This window comes from Podarcis tiliguerta (assembly GCF_965153285.1).
Source record: "Podarcis tiliguerta genome assembly, chromosome: 12".
Taxonomy (NCBI): domain Eukaryota; kingdom Metazoa; phylum Chordata; class Lepidosauria; order Squamata; family Lacertidae; genus Podarcis; species Podarcis tiliguerta.
This window is the reverse complement of record NC_139545.1, coordinates 54,905,417-54,919,670: the sequence shown is the minus strand read 5'-3', so window position 1 is coordinate 54,919,670 and position 14,254 is coordinate 54,905,417. Positions and strand designations below refer to the sequence as shown.

At 42.4% G+C, this 14,254-nt stretch overlaps 2 protein-coding genes across 2 annotated transcripts in view; one reads left to right on the top strand and one right to left on the bottom strand.

Moving 5' to 3' along the window:
• Positions 1-3,418: 3,418 nt before the first annotated feature.
• Positions 3,419-14,254, bottom strand: part of TMIE (transmembrane inner ear) — a 32,293-nt gene continuing 21,457 nt past the window's right edge. The window contains exons 3-4 of the mRNA XM_083406830.1: positions 4,849-4,998; positions 3,419-3,987 (exon numbers count right to left, since the gene is read on the bottom strand). Of these exons, the coding sequence (XP_083262956.1) occupies positions 3,881-3,987; positions 4,849-4,998 (257 nt within the window). The 3' untranslated portion in view covers positions 3,419-3,880. The remainder of the gene's footprint in view (positions 3,988-4,848; positions 4,999-14,254) is intronic.
• ALS2CL (ALS2 C-terminal like) overlaps positions 13,542-14,254 on the top strand; it is a 105,194-nt gene continuing 104,481 nt past the window's right edge. Inside the window, exon 1 of the mRNA XM_083406169.1 lies at positions 13,542-14,229. Within this exon, the coding sequence (XP_083262295.1) occupies positions 14,062-14,229 (168 nt within the window). The 5' untranslated portion in view covers positions 13,542-14,061. The remainder of the gene's footprint in view (positions 14,230-14,254) is intronic.

Here is a 14,254-nt window from a genome sequence, read left to right as displayed (position 1 = left end):
AATATTTACAGATCAATTGTAAACAGATAAAAACATTGGCATGATTATTGTAATAACCTGCAGTTTCGTAAGAGTTTATATTTAAACTAGATACTGTAATTAAATGAGCAAATTAAGATACATAGATAGATAGATGGATGATAGATAGGTAGATAGATAGGTAGGTACGTTGGTAGGTAGGTAGATAATAGAGATAGATAATGATAGAAGTAGGTAGGTAGGTAGAGAGATGATAGATAGACAGACAGATAGATGATGATAGATAGCTAGATAGCTAGATAGCTAGATAGATAGATATAGATAGATGATAGATAGATAGATATAGATAGATAGATAGATAGATAGATAGATATAGATAGATGATACATGATAGATAGATAGATGATAGATAGGTAGGTAGGTAGATACGTAGATGATAGAGATAGATAATGATAGAGATGATAGATGATGGATAGATGGATGGATGGATAGATAGATAGATAGATAGATAGATGATAGATAGATAGATGATAGATGATAGATGATAGATGATAGATGATAGATGATAGATGATAGATGGATAGATAGATAGATAGATAGATAGATAGTAATTTGTGGATCTAATAGGTATCTAAAGCCATTTGCACATAACAAAATGTTTTTTAATCTTATATTTTGGAAATGTACATCCAGGGTTTTTTTCCCCCTTTAAATTTTTGGGGGGGCCCCCAAGAGAGTGTGGCCCTAAGCTATAGCATGTTTAGCTTATACGTAAATCCGTCACTGGGGACACGTATGATAAAGAACCCCAGTTTCATAGGTCGACGGAGGTGTTTCATGGGAAAAAACCAGGAACAAAACTGAAGGCATGAAGGGATGGGTTTCAAAGAGGGCAGTGAGTCTCAAACTTTTTTTTCTGGGCCACACTTAAAAAATAAATAAATCTTGCGCCACACCATTTTTTTTTATTGATAAGAGATACATTGGAAAATTCCTGGCAGTGCTTGATTTATAGCATATACCTCAACTACTTAATAATATGATTGTAGGACATCCGAAAAGTATAAAAAATGCAGCTACCTAAGAACACGAATTATTCCCAAAATATAATTACCGTATTTTTTGCTCTATAAGACTCACTTTTTCCCTCCTAAAAACTAAGGGGAAATGTGTGTGCGTCTTATGGAGCGAATGCAGGCTGCGCAGCTATCCCAGAAGCCAGAAAAGCAAGAGGGATTGCTGCTTTCACTGCGCAGTGATCCCTCTTGCTGTTCTGGCTTCTGAGATTCAGAATATTTTTTTTCTTGTTTTCCTCCTCCAAAAACTAGGTGCGTCTTGTGGTCTGGTGCGTCTTACAGAGCGAAAAATACGGTAATTACAGGCAATCCTCTTGGATTTGTACCTACAAACTCAATGAGAGGTGTGAGCATGCTCTAATGGTAGAATATCTGCAGCTAGCGAAAGCGACAGGAAGAGTACGAGGCCAACCGAAACAAAAAGTCTATAAGGATTGGAGAATCTTTAAAGAATCTTTAGAAAACTATGGAATAAAAGGAAACATCTTGGCAGAATTAGACTGATCCCTGTATTGTATAAATACAAGTTTGTAGGGAGGTAAAAAGAAATTATATAAGAAATATGTAACTGTGAGATATAAAGAAATGGATAGACAAAGTACAGTGAGATTAATTGGAAGTCAGTTTTAAATTTCTTTTCTATAAATTTTATAATTGGGTTCAATACCAGGAGTATATATGATGATAATTATATTAATCTTTTTATATCTTATAGTGTGGTGGTTTCTTTGATTTTTCTGTTATTTGTTTGTTTACTTGTACAGTGGTGCCTCGCAAGACGAAAAGAATCCATTCTGCGAGTCTCTTCGTCTTGCGGTTTTTTTCGTCTTGCGAAGCAAGCCCATTAGCGGATTAGCGGATTAGCGCTATTAGCGGTTTAGTGGCTATTAGCGGCTATTAAAGGCTTAAGGGATTAGCGGATTAGCTGCTAAAAGGCTATTAGCAGTTTAGTGCCTTAGAAAAAGGGGGTGAGGAGCGGAAAAAACCCCCAGGAATCCCAAGACATTTTCGTCTTGCAAAGCAAGCCCATAGCAAATTCGTTTTGCGGAGCACCTCCAACACAGAAAACCCTTTTGTCTAGCGGGTTTTCTGTCTTGCGAGGCATTCGTCTTGCGGGGCACCACTGTATGTATGTCTGTTTTTCATAAATGCATTTATTTTAAATTAATAAAGATATATTTTTTAAAAAAGAGAGAGAGGTGTGAGCATGCTTTTGCTGGGTAATCTCATTTATTTTAGGTCTAACTCCTCGTCTCCTCATCAGCCCAAAGAAGCCTTGTCCTATCCGCTCTTGATACTATACTATGCCAGACTGAAATGTTGAAATGTTTCTTTGATTGTCCTTGAATCTTCCCATCGCATTGAGAAAGCCATAGGTGGTCCTCTGGATGAGTCCCTGTTCTGGACTGGTCTCATCTGCCAGAATGTCAAAGTTACTGATGGACACTCCTTCCTCCGGCAAACTGAACAAGGTGAAAATGAAGCTTTGAAGTGGGTGCTTAGCATAGAAAACAAGGAAAATGATCCAGAAGAGGCTTTGTTGTGTTGTTTAGTCGTTTAGTAATGTCCGAATCTTCGTGACCCCATGGACCAGAGCACTCCAGGCACTCCTGTCTTCCACTGCCTCCCGCAGTTTGGTCAGACTCATGTTTGTAGCTTCAAGAACACTGTCCAACCATCTCGTCCTCTGTCGTCCCCTTCTCCTTGTGCCCTCCATCTTTCCCAGCATCAGGGTCTTTTCCAGGGAGTCTTCTCTTCTCATGAGGTGACCGAAGTATTGAAGCCTCAGCTTCAGGATCTGTCCTTCCAGTGAGCACTCAGGGCTGATTTCCTTAAGAATGGAGAGGTTTGATCTTCTTGCAGTCCATGGGACTCTCAAGAGTCTCCTCCAGCACCATAATTCAAAAGCATCCATTCTTTGGCGATCAGCCTTCTTTATGGTCCAGCTCTCACTGCCATACATCACTACCCGGAAAACCATGGCTTTAACTATACGGACCTTTGTTGGCAAGGTGATGTCTCTGCTTTTTAAGATGTTGTCTAGTTTTGCCATCGCCTTTCTCCCAAGGAGCAGGCGTCTTTTAATTTCGTGACTGCAGTCACCATCTGCAGTGATCATGGAGCCCAAGAAAGTAAAATCTCTCACTGCCTCCATTTTTCCCCTTTCTATTTGCCAGGAGGTGATGGGCCCAGTGGCCATGATCTTTGGTTTTTTGATGTTGAGCTTCAGACCATATTTTGCGCTCTCCTCTTTCACCCTCATTAAAAGGTTCTTTAATTCCTCCTCACTTTCTGCCATCAAGGTTGTGTCATCTGCATATCTGAGGTTGTTGATATTTCTTCCGGCGATCTTAATTCCACCAGAGGCTAGGTACGTCTTCTTCTTTTCTTTGGCAAGGTTCCTACTTCATGCAAGCCACTTGAATGGGAACGCTTTCCTTTCGCAAGGTGAATTTCCGGTTAAAAGCTAATGCTAGCGTTCCAGACGGCTGGAGACCTTTTGTTGAAGCTTGGCAGGTTTTTTGTTTTAAAGCAAATTAAATGGACTGCAATTTGAAGGGAGCGTCACTGAGTTCAATAGAGCTACGGGATTGCTGAATAAAGTGAGCGTTACGCAGCTTGCTTCCGTGGCTGGAATATCCTCTTTATGTAGCGAGCGAGAGAGAAAGCAGTAAGAGGAAAATGGCAGAATCAGAGAAGAAAGATCTGGAAGGATGAGGTCGAAAGCAGAGGGAGCCGGCAGAATCTCAAAAGTTTCTACAGCAGAGTCCTTCTCCAAAGAAAACGAAACAAGCCAAAGGGAAGTCGTAGGCAGAGGGTGCCCCCTAGTGGATCGGCAGTGCTATTTCATCTTCCTCTTTCACCACCGGCAAAGAACTTAGAGGAAGGGAATCCACTTGCCCAGAGAGAGTTGGGAGGTTTTCAGTGGAGCCTGAAAGGGGCAGAGAACCAGAAAAGGATATAAGAGAGAATGAGAGAAAGAGAGAACAGTGAAACAGCAAAGGGAAGGGAAATGAAGGAGAACCTTTGAGGTCTAGCAGCATGCTTAATCTTGAAATATTATTATTATCATCATCATTATTTGCATACAGTGGTACCTCGATTTAGACGCTTCAGGTTACATACACTTCAGGTTACAGACTCCGCTAACCCAGAAATAGTACCTCGGGTTAAGAACTTTGCTTCAGGATGAGAAGAGAAATCACACGGCGGCAGCAGCAGGAGGCCCCGTTAGCTAAAGTGGTGCTTCAGGTTAAGAACAGTTTCAGGTTAAGAACGGACCTCTGGAAAGAATTAAGTACTTAACCCGAGGTACCACTGTACTGCTCTCCAGCAACAGATAGCGATACGGCTCACAATGCAAAAAAATAAGATAAAAAACACACAAAAATGCATGACAAAAACAAACCAATAAGAGTAGGGAATGTAGCAGGTGAACACACACATACACAACACAACACACCCTGCACACAACAGTGTTTGAATTATGAAAGGGAAGGCAGGGAAGTGTCGATGACAAGTCCCACCAAATTTAGCAAAATCACACACATAAATCCCACCTCTGCAAAGTGTAGGAATAAGACTTGTAGTTTAATGGTGAATTTTGGAAGCAATGGAGAGGTAAAAGATTTGGATTAAAGATGCGGGAGGAAAGGGTGAACAATGGGACCCACAAAGGGGAAGAGGGAAGTCCACGAGATTCCTTGGAATCTTGTCTTTATGACCTATGTTCATATATGACTGTAAAATTCCAATCCGAAAAACCAAACAATAATAATAATAATAAAACTACCTCCTGGGATTTCGGTGAGCTCATTGAGAGGAGGCACCGTGTCCAGCTTGTCTGCGTAGGTCTTGGCAGCCTGGCGTTTGGCGTAGCGAGCCTCAATCTCCTTCTTGGTCCGAGGAATACGGCATTTGAAGATGCAGCACAGCGTGATGACTGCAGGCAGCGAGAAAGACAAGGGGGAGTTTAGCACGGGCTGCAAGGGGTTAAAACCACACAGCAGCTGGTGGGGAGAGGAAGGCTGTAGGTCATACTCAACAGAGCTCTTCTTGGAGAGCTCTGGGCAAGGGATTCACCTGCCAAACTCATCTTCTCGAAAAGGTAAAGGACCCCTCAGGACACGGGTGGCGCTGTGGTCTGAACCACTGAGCCTCTTGGGCTTGCCGATCGTGAGGTTGGCAGTTTGAATCCCCGCGACAGGGTGAGCTCCCATTGCTCAGTCCCAGCTCCTGCCAACCTAGCAGTTCGAAAGCACACCAGTGCAAGTAGATAAATAGGTACTACTCTGGTGGGAAGGTAAACGGCGTTTTCGTGTGCTGCTCTGGTTTCAGTGTTCTGACGCGCCAAAATTGGCTTAGTCATGCTGGCCACATGACCCAGAAAAACGCCAGCTCCTTCGGCCAGTAAAGCAAGATGAGCGCCGCAACCCCAGAGTCGTTCGCGACTGGACTTAACTGTCAGGGGTCCTCTAGTAAAGGTAAAGGGACCCCTGACCATTAGGTCCAGTCGTGGACGACTCGGGGGTTACGGGGGTTACGGTGTACAGCTTCCAGATCATGTGGCCAGCATGACTAAGCCGCTTCTGGCGAACCAGAGCAGCGCACGGAAATGCCGTTTACCTTCCTGCCGGAGCGGTACCTATTTATCTACTTGCACTTTGACGTGCTTTCGAACTGCTCGGTTGGCAGGACAGGGGTCCTTTACCTTTACATTTAAAGGACCCCTGGATGATTAAATCCAGTCAAAGGCGGCTCTGGGGTTGGGGCGCTCATCTCGCTTTGAGGCCGAGGAAGCCGGTGTTTGTCCGCAGACAGCTTTCCGGGTCATGTGGCCAGCAGGACTAAACCGCTTCTGGCACGATGGGACACCATGATGGAAACCAGAGAGCACGGAAATGCCGTTTACCTTCCCGCTGCAGTGGTACCTATTCATCTACTTGCACTGGCATGCTTTTGAACTGTTAGGTGGGCAGGAGCTGGGACGTGGGTCTAGACCGCTGAACCTCTTGTGCTTGCCAATTGGAATTTTGGCGGTTTGAATCCCCTTGACGGAGTGAGCTCCCACTGCTCTGTCCCAGCTCCTGATCTTATCAACAAGGAGGGCTATGTCTATGGAAGACAGTTCCCAGACTGTCGCTCCAACCATTGCACAACACCACTGCTCTTCAGTCCAAATGGGAGATTGGGAGCTAGCAGGATCAGTGCTGGAAGCGATCCAGAGGGTAGGATCCATACCAGTGGATTCAAGTCATTCCCAACAGAGGTTGGTTGGCCGCCTGTCATTTACACTTTTCAAATTTATACATTTATACATTCCACTAATTTTACAATCCTTTTAACATTTCCCAATTTTGACTTCCTTCCCCCTCTTTCTGTGGTTCCTCAGATTTGTTTTTTAATATCTTCTGCATCTCCAAATTCATTTAATTTGCTCATTTAATTACAGCATCTACTTTAAATATAAACTCTTATGAAACTGAAGGTTATTACAATAACCATGCCGATGTTTTTATGTGTTTACAATTGATCTGAAAATATTCAATAAATCATTTCCATTCTTTTATATAAAAAAAGTTTGTTATCTTGATTTCTTATTCTTCTGGCGAGTTTTGCCATTTCTGCATGGAGAATCATAGAATCATAGAGTTGGAATAGACCACAAGGGCCATCGAGTCCAACCCCCTGCCAAGCAGGAAACACCATCAGAGCACTCCTGACATATGGTTGTCAAGCCTCTGCTTAAAGACCTCCAAAGAAGGAGACTCCACCACACTCCTTGGCAGCAAATTCCACTGTCCAACAGCTCTTACTGACAGGAAGTTCTTCCTCATGTTTAGGCGGAATCTTCTTTCTTGTAGTTTGGATCCATTGCTCGTGTCCGCTTCTCTGGAGCAGCAGAAAACAACCTTTCTCCCTCCTCTATGTGACATCCTTTTATATATTTGAACATGGCTCTCATATCACCCCTTAACCTCCTCTTCTCCAGGCTAAACATGCCCAGCTCCCTTAGCCGTTCCTCATAAGGCATCGTTTCCAGGCCTTTGACCATTTTGGTTGCCCTCCTCTGGACACATTCCAGTTTGTCAGTGTCCTTCTTGAACTCTTGAACAGTACTCCAGGTGAGGAGTAGTTTTTGTATCCATTCTTCCTTTGCTGGGACTTCCTTTCCATTTTGGGGTGAGTAACATTCTTGCTGCTATAATTCGCCAAAAGGATTTTTGAGCATCGCAGGGGGTTGGACTAGATGGCCGTGGGGTCCCTTCTGAGTCTACAGTTCTATGACTCTAAAATCAAGAGTGGGGAAGCCTCTTTCAGATGCATTCAGAATTTCTGGCTCCAGAGGCAAAAGGGAGCAGAGCTACAGGTGCGAATTCTACCTTTGTTTTTTTTTAAAATAATATTTATTAAAAGTTTAAAGATTACAGAAAAAAAAAGAGAAAAGGGAAAAAGAATGAACAATACAAATCAATACATTACAATACATGAAAAGAAAAGAAAAGACACAATACATCAAAACAAAAACAATTCAAAACACATCCAATATTTATCATTATCTTTCATTAACTTGTTTCCTCGACCTCCCCACGCCTCCCTTTTTTGTGTTTTAGTTATTAATTATTTCAGCAAATCCTTTCCACCTTTCACTATTTTCTGTCATTTAATTATCTTAATTTATTTTAACCTTATCATCAAAACCCTAAAGCTTATTTATACTTAACTCCTTATAATGTTTCTACTAAAGCCGTGTAATTTCATTCCAACATTTTCCTAACATTCATTAATTTTACAATATTTCTCTAAATAAATTTTTAAATTTTTTCCAATCTTCTTCCACCGTCTCTTCTCTGCGAATTCTACCTTTGCAAAACGGTTTACATTCCAACGATGCAAAAGCCAGAGGTGTCTTGTGCCCATTTTCCACCCAGGCAATCTAGAGGCATTTTAAGCAACGGGAATGTGTAACTCAGACCCTGTGAACTGTCCCACATTTTCCACCAATATTCTTTAGAGGAATAAAAAGAAGGCAGGCCATGTAAGCTAAGCTCCTCCTCCTAAGGCAGTTTATATAAATACACCTTGAGGATTTTTTTGCAAAGCCTCCTTGCAGGTAGAAATCTAGCACCTCAGGGAGAAAAGTCCTGGTTCCCCTGACATGCTCATTCTGCAGAGAACTCTTCCCCAGCCCCTAGTGAACAGCATTCAAGCACATTTAAAAAAACTAAATATATCAAACAGCTCCTGGCAGTAATATACTCTGCTGCCCTTTTATGACCGGATGAAGCTGAGCTTTCAACCCAGACGAAAATGAGGGCTGGTTGCAGTTCTCTCATCCCTCAGATAAGAGGCGTGAACCATCTCCAGAGAAATTCATTTTTTTATTTTTTTTAAATAATATTTTATTTTCCACATTCAATAACAAACAGAAAACAAATCGCCAAACACATCAAAAAGAAAATAGCAAAAACAAAACAATACATACATTATACAGAAAGAAAAAGAAAAAATGAAAAAGATAAGAATAAAAAAATTAAAAACAAATATTATGTCATTGTATTCTTCAGCATTAACTTAAGTCTGCGACTTCCCCATGCCTTCCCACTCTGTATTCTAGATCTTATATTCTGGTAGTAAACTCTTTCCCTCTGGCGTATCTTTGGTTCAGATTAATGTTATTGTCTTATTTATCCTTACATTTCCCTATATCTTACTAAATATACTTTCTGTAACATTGTCGTTTTTATAATAACATTCTTGTACATTCAATCTGATACCTCAAACGTTCATAATTTTATAATGTTTCTGTAAATAATCTTTAAATTTCCTCCAGTCTTCCTTCACCATCTCTTCTCCCTGGTCTCTGATTCTGCCAGTCATTTCTGCAAGTTCCATATAGTCAATGAGCTTCATTTGCCATTCTTCCAGCGTGGGCATCTCCAGAGAAATTCAAACCCTCCATTCTAGCTTTCTGTTAATGGACAATGATTTATTTCTCCCTTCTGAAAATCCATTTCATACCCTCCTTCACTGACACAGATCTTTCAGTGTGTTGGAAGCTATCACTGCCTCCTTTAGTTCACTGGCAAAGCTTGTTTAAGCTTCAAAGCCTGCGTATGTTAAGGTTTCCCTTCAGTGGATTGCACACCGTGATAACAGAGGGAAGAGATCCCCTGAGCACGCGCAGAGTGCCTTTTGCCGACGGCTGAGAAACCCCAAGCAGCTCTGCCCCATCTGGAATTAACATATACAGGCCGGTTCAGGAGGACCTCAGTGTCCTATGTGTGGGGTAATGAAAAGACTCAACTTGGGAGGAAAAAATAGGAGGCAGGAGAGGATGAAAAATGAGGAACGCATCAGGCAGGAAGGAAATGATGGAGCATTTGCTATCGTTCAGCAATGATGGAATTGGAAACCATAAATTAGAGGAAGTTAAAAAAAATTAAAAGCCTTGCTGTGAGCTGAGGAGACAAGATAGCAAAGCATTTAATCAGCCTTTAAGGAAGGCTGCGGTTGTCCTAACAAATGAAAATGTCGTCCCATGGTTAATAATGTTGGTGATTTCTGCAGATCTATTCCAATGCTATACAGTGGGACCTTGGTTCTCAAACGCCTTGGTACTCAAACAACTTGGAACCTGAACGCTGCAAACACGGAAGTAAGTGTTCCGGTTTGCGAACTTTTTTCGGAAGTCAAACATGCTCCGTTTTGAGTGTTAAACTTCCGATTTGAGTGTCATGCTTACACTGAGGTCTGTTTTTGCTTTTTATTTTTCATTTTTTGCGGCTCTTTTTTATTTTTGTGACGGTGTGGAACCCAGTTCAGCTACTGATGGATTGGTTGTGTGCCTGCAATACATTGTCTATTGCTTTCATTTTAAGGATCAATGGTCTCATTAGATCATGGGTAGGCAAACTAAGGCCCGGGGGCGGGATCCGACCCAATCGCTTTCTAAATCCGGCCCGCAGACAGTCCGGGAATCAGCGTGTTTTTACATGAGTAGAATGTGTCTTTTTATTTAAAATGCATCTCTGGGTTATTTGTGGGGCCTGCCTGGTGTTTTTACATGAGTAGAATGTGTGCTTTTATTCAAAATGCATCTCTGGATTATTTGTGGGACATTGGAATTTGTTCATTCCCCCCCCCTTTCAAAATATAGTCCGGCCCCCCCACAAGGTCTGAGGGACAGTGGACTGGCCCCCTACTGAAAAAGTTTGCCGACCCCTACGTTAGATAGTAAAATTCATGTTAAATTGCTGTTTTAGGGGTTGTTTTTAAAAGTCTGGAACGGATTAATCCCTTTTGCATTACTTTCTACAGGAAAGCACGCCTTGGTTTTAGAACGCTTTGGTTTCAGAACGGACTTCCGAAACAGATTAACTTTGAGAAACAAGGTACCGCTGTAGTTTGAAAACCTCTTGGAAAGCCTGGGTGCTTAATCACCATTCAGAGAAGGGGTTTTGTGTTCTGGATGCCTGTTGTGCTTCTTGCGAACGGCGGCAGCAGGAGACCGCATTAGCTAAAGTGGTTCCTCAGGTTAAGAACAGTTTCAGGTTAAGAACGGACCTCCAGAACGAATTAAGTTCTTAACCCGAGGTACCACTGTAATTCCCTTGCGATTGTCATTCTGTCTCCCTCATGAAACAGCACCACGGAAAACACTACATTGAAGCCCTCCCCCTTTCTAGCTGCTAAGCAAGAGGAGGGTTTTAAAATAGAAAGATGATAGATGATAGATGATGATAGATAGATAGATAGATAGATAGATAGATAGATAGATAGATGATATAGATGATATAGATAGATAGATGATAGATGATAGATAGATAGAGATAGATAGATAGATAGATAGATAGATAGATAGATAGATGATAGATAGATAGATATAGATAGATATAGATAGATAGATAGATAGATAGATAGATAGATGATAGATAGATAGATAGATAGATAGATAGATGATAGATGATAGATGATAGATGATAGATAGATAGATAGATAGATAGATAGATAGATGATAGATAGATAGATAGATGATAGATAGATAGATAGATAGATAGATAGATAGATAGATAGATAGATATAGATAGATAGATAGATAGATGATAGATAGATAGATAGATAGATATAGATAGATAGATGATAGATAGATGATAGATAGATAGATGATAGATAGATAGATGATAGATAGATAGATAGATAGATAGATAGATGATAGAGATAGATGATAGATAGATATAGATAGATGTTGTTGTTTAGTCGTTTAGTCGTGTCCGACTCTTCGTGGCCCCCTGGACCAGAGCACGCCAGCCACTCCTGTCTTCCACTGCCTCCTGCAGTTTGGTCAGACTCATGTTTGTAGCTTCGAGAACACTGTCTTTACAGCATTGGACTTTCCTTTCGCTTCCATGCATATCCGCAACTGAGCGTCCTTTCAGCTTTGGCCCAGCCGCTTCATCAGCTCTGAATCTACTTGTACTTGTCCTCCGCTCTTCCCCAGTAGCATGTTGGACGCCTTCTGACCTGAGGGGCTCATCTTCCAGCGTCATAACTTTTATATGCCTGTTGTCTTTGTCCGTGGAGTTTTCTTGGCAGGGATACTGGAGTGGCTTGCCGGTTCCTGCTCCAGGTGGATCACGTTTGGTCAAAACTCTCCACTATGACCTGTGGCCCTGCACAACATAGCTCATAGCTTCAATGAGTTATTCAAGCCCCTTCGCCACGGCAAGGCAGTGATTCATGAAGGGGAGATAGATAGATAGATAGACAGACAGACAGACAGACAGACAGACAGACAGACAGAGACAGACAGACAGACAGACAGATAGCCAGCAGACAGACAGACAGACAAACATATAGAAGCTTGAAACATCTGGTCACTTTCAAAACAGTGGTGCTTATTTAACAGTGCAAATCCTCTCCACACCAAACACAGGCTCTGTTCCTTTCCTACTTCAGATGCCAGCAGTGAAATTAGAGCCCTAATGCTGGAACGGTGCATCCCAGCGTGGATTTAATGGCCCGAGCAATTGAATGTTTGCCATTTTTAAGTGCCCGTGACAGCGAACATTTCTCTCCCCAGGAATCGAATCCCCTGCTCCTTTACAAATGTAAAAACCCATCAGGCTGAACATGCAGGGAGTGGTAAAACAAGGAAAATACTCAAAGGTAATAATAATAATAATAATAATAATAATAATAATAATACGCTTCATTGGAGGTTTTTAAGCAGAGGTTGGATGGCATCAATGCCAGGGTTTCTTTAGCTGTAACAACAACAACAACAACAACAACAACAACAACAGTAATAATTTATACCCCACCCATCTGGCTGGGCTTCCCCAGCCACTCTGGGCGGCTTCCAACAAAATACTGAAATACAGTAATACATCAAACATTAAAAACTTCCCTAAACAGGGAAGTTGCATTCTTCTTCTTTCTTTGGTGATCCCTCGTAGCCGACTAAGATTGTCTTCCATAAACACAGTTTTAACAGTGAGTCCGTAAGTGACTGTGGAGGCCAATTCTGGATCCTCACGTCCTTCCACAGTGGGGACATTGGTTTCCGGGAGGGAGTTGATCATGGTGTAGATTTGCCAAGCGTGCCTTCCTCTTAGCACCTTTCTCCCTTGCGTCCTGAGTTCGAGTGTCTTCAAAGCCCACGACACCTTTGGTAAAGGCTGTTCTCCAACTGGAGCGCTCGCAGGCCAGTGTTTCCCAATTGTTGGTGTTTATAATACCTTTTTTTAGATTTGCCTTGAGAGAGTCTTTAAACCTCTTTTGTTGACCACCACCAGTGCGCTTTCCATTTTTAAGTTCGGAATAGAGTAGTTGCTTTGGAAGACGATCATCAGGCATCCGCACAACATGACCAGTCCAACGAAGTTGATGTTGAAGAATCATTGCTTCCACACTGGTGATCTTTGCTTGTTCCAGTACACTGATATTTGTTCGCCTGTCTTCCCAAGTGATACATAAAATTTTTCGGAGACACCGTTGACGGAATCTTTCAAGGAGTTGGAGATGGTGTTTTTAAGTGGTCCATGTTTCACAAGCATACAGCAAGGTTGGTAGTACAATAGCTTTGCAAACAAGAATTTTGGTTTCCCTGCGAATGTCCCAGTCCTCAAACACTCTGCGCTTCAATCGGGAGAAAGCTGCACTCACAGAACTCAGGCGATGCTGGATTTTAGCATCAATGTCGGCCTTTGTGGATGATGGGGCTGGACTAGATGATTTTTGGGGGTCCCCTTCCAACTCTACAATTCTATGATTCCACAGGCTAAAGCCAGCCCACCCTGACTCTAAAATGACACAGATCCTATTAACTCCTTCTTTTCATCACAGGCTGCAGAGATCGGGAAGTTCCCTGGAGTATCAAATTCTTTCCTTCCTGAAATCCGTCAGAAAACAGCATGAATCACTCTTAAAGAATGTTTGATCTGCCTCTTCCTATCTGAGCAAAGGTCTTAGGACAATCCCTGAATACCAACCCAGATATGTAGACTATTTGCATGCGTTTCAAGCTGCTCTTAGCTTATCGCTGATTTAAACGGCCATTCGCATGCTTACAAAAGCTGTTTTCCACTCTTTTTACGCATGGTTTTATTGCTTTAAGCTTAGGCACAGACTACCTGAAGGACAGTGCAAAACGAACAAGGCTCTGAGGTCTTCAGAGACCCTCAGAGGAATGCTTGGTGGGGAACACAGGAAAGGGTCTTCTCCCTAACTGGGCTTTCTGTGAATCTACACCTCTACTTCTGCCTCCAGAGGTCTTTGATCTCCTCCACCAGAATTAGGGCTTGGTCATACCATGAATGGTCAAAGAACAGCCCTGTTCTCAGATCCCGCCTTCAGGAAAACTTCAAAGCATTTCAGGGATGAAGATAAGAGGACAATCCTGTCGCCATGAAATTTCTCGCCTTATCTCCCTGCTCCGGACTGATACCAGGACCTCCCAGGCCAGACAGGCCTGTCTCAAGAATTTCTTAGCCCTCCAGATCTGATGCCGGGCAAATCCTGGTTATGTGTGCTGGAGGAAGGAACTCTGCGTTCAGCCAAAGAGCCACCTTTTTTCACCCACAAAGTCCTGCCATTTATTTACCCTCCTTCCCGGGGACGGCGAGCTTCGAGCCCTAAGAAGATGGGGTCCCCTCCTCTGCGTGGACAGGTGGTAAGTTGTGAGGCTCAATACTGTC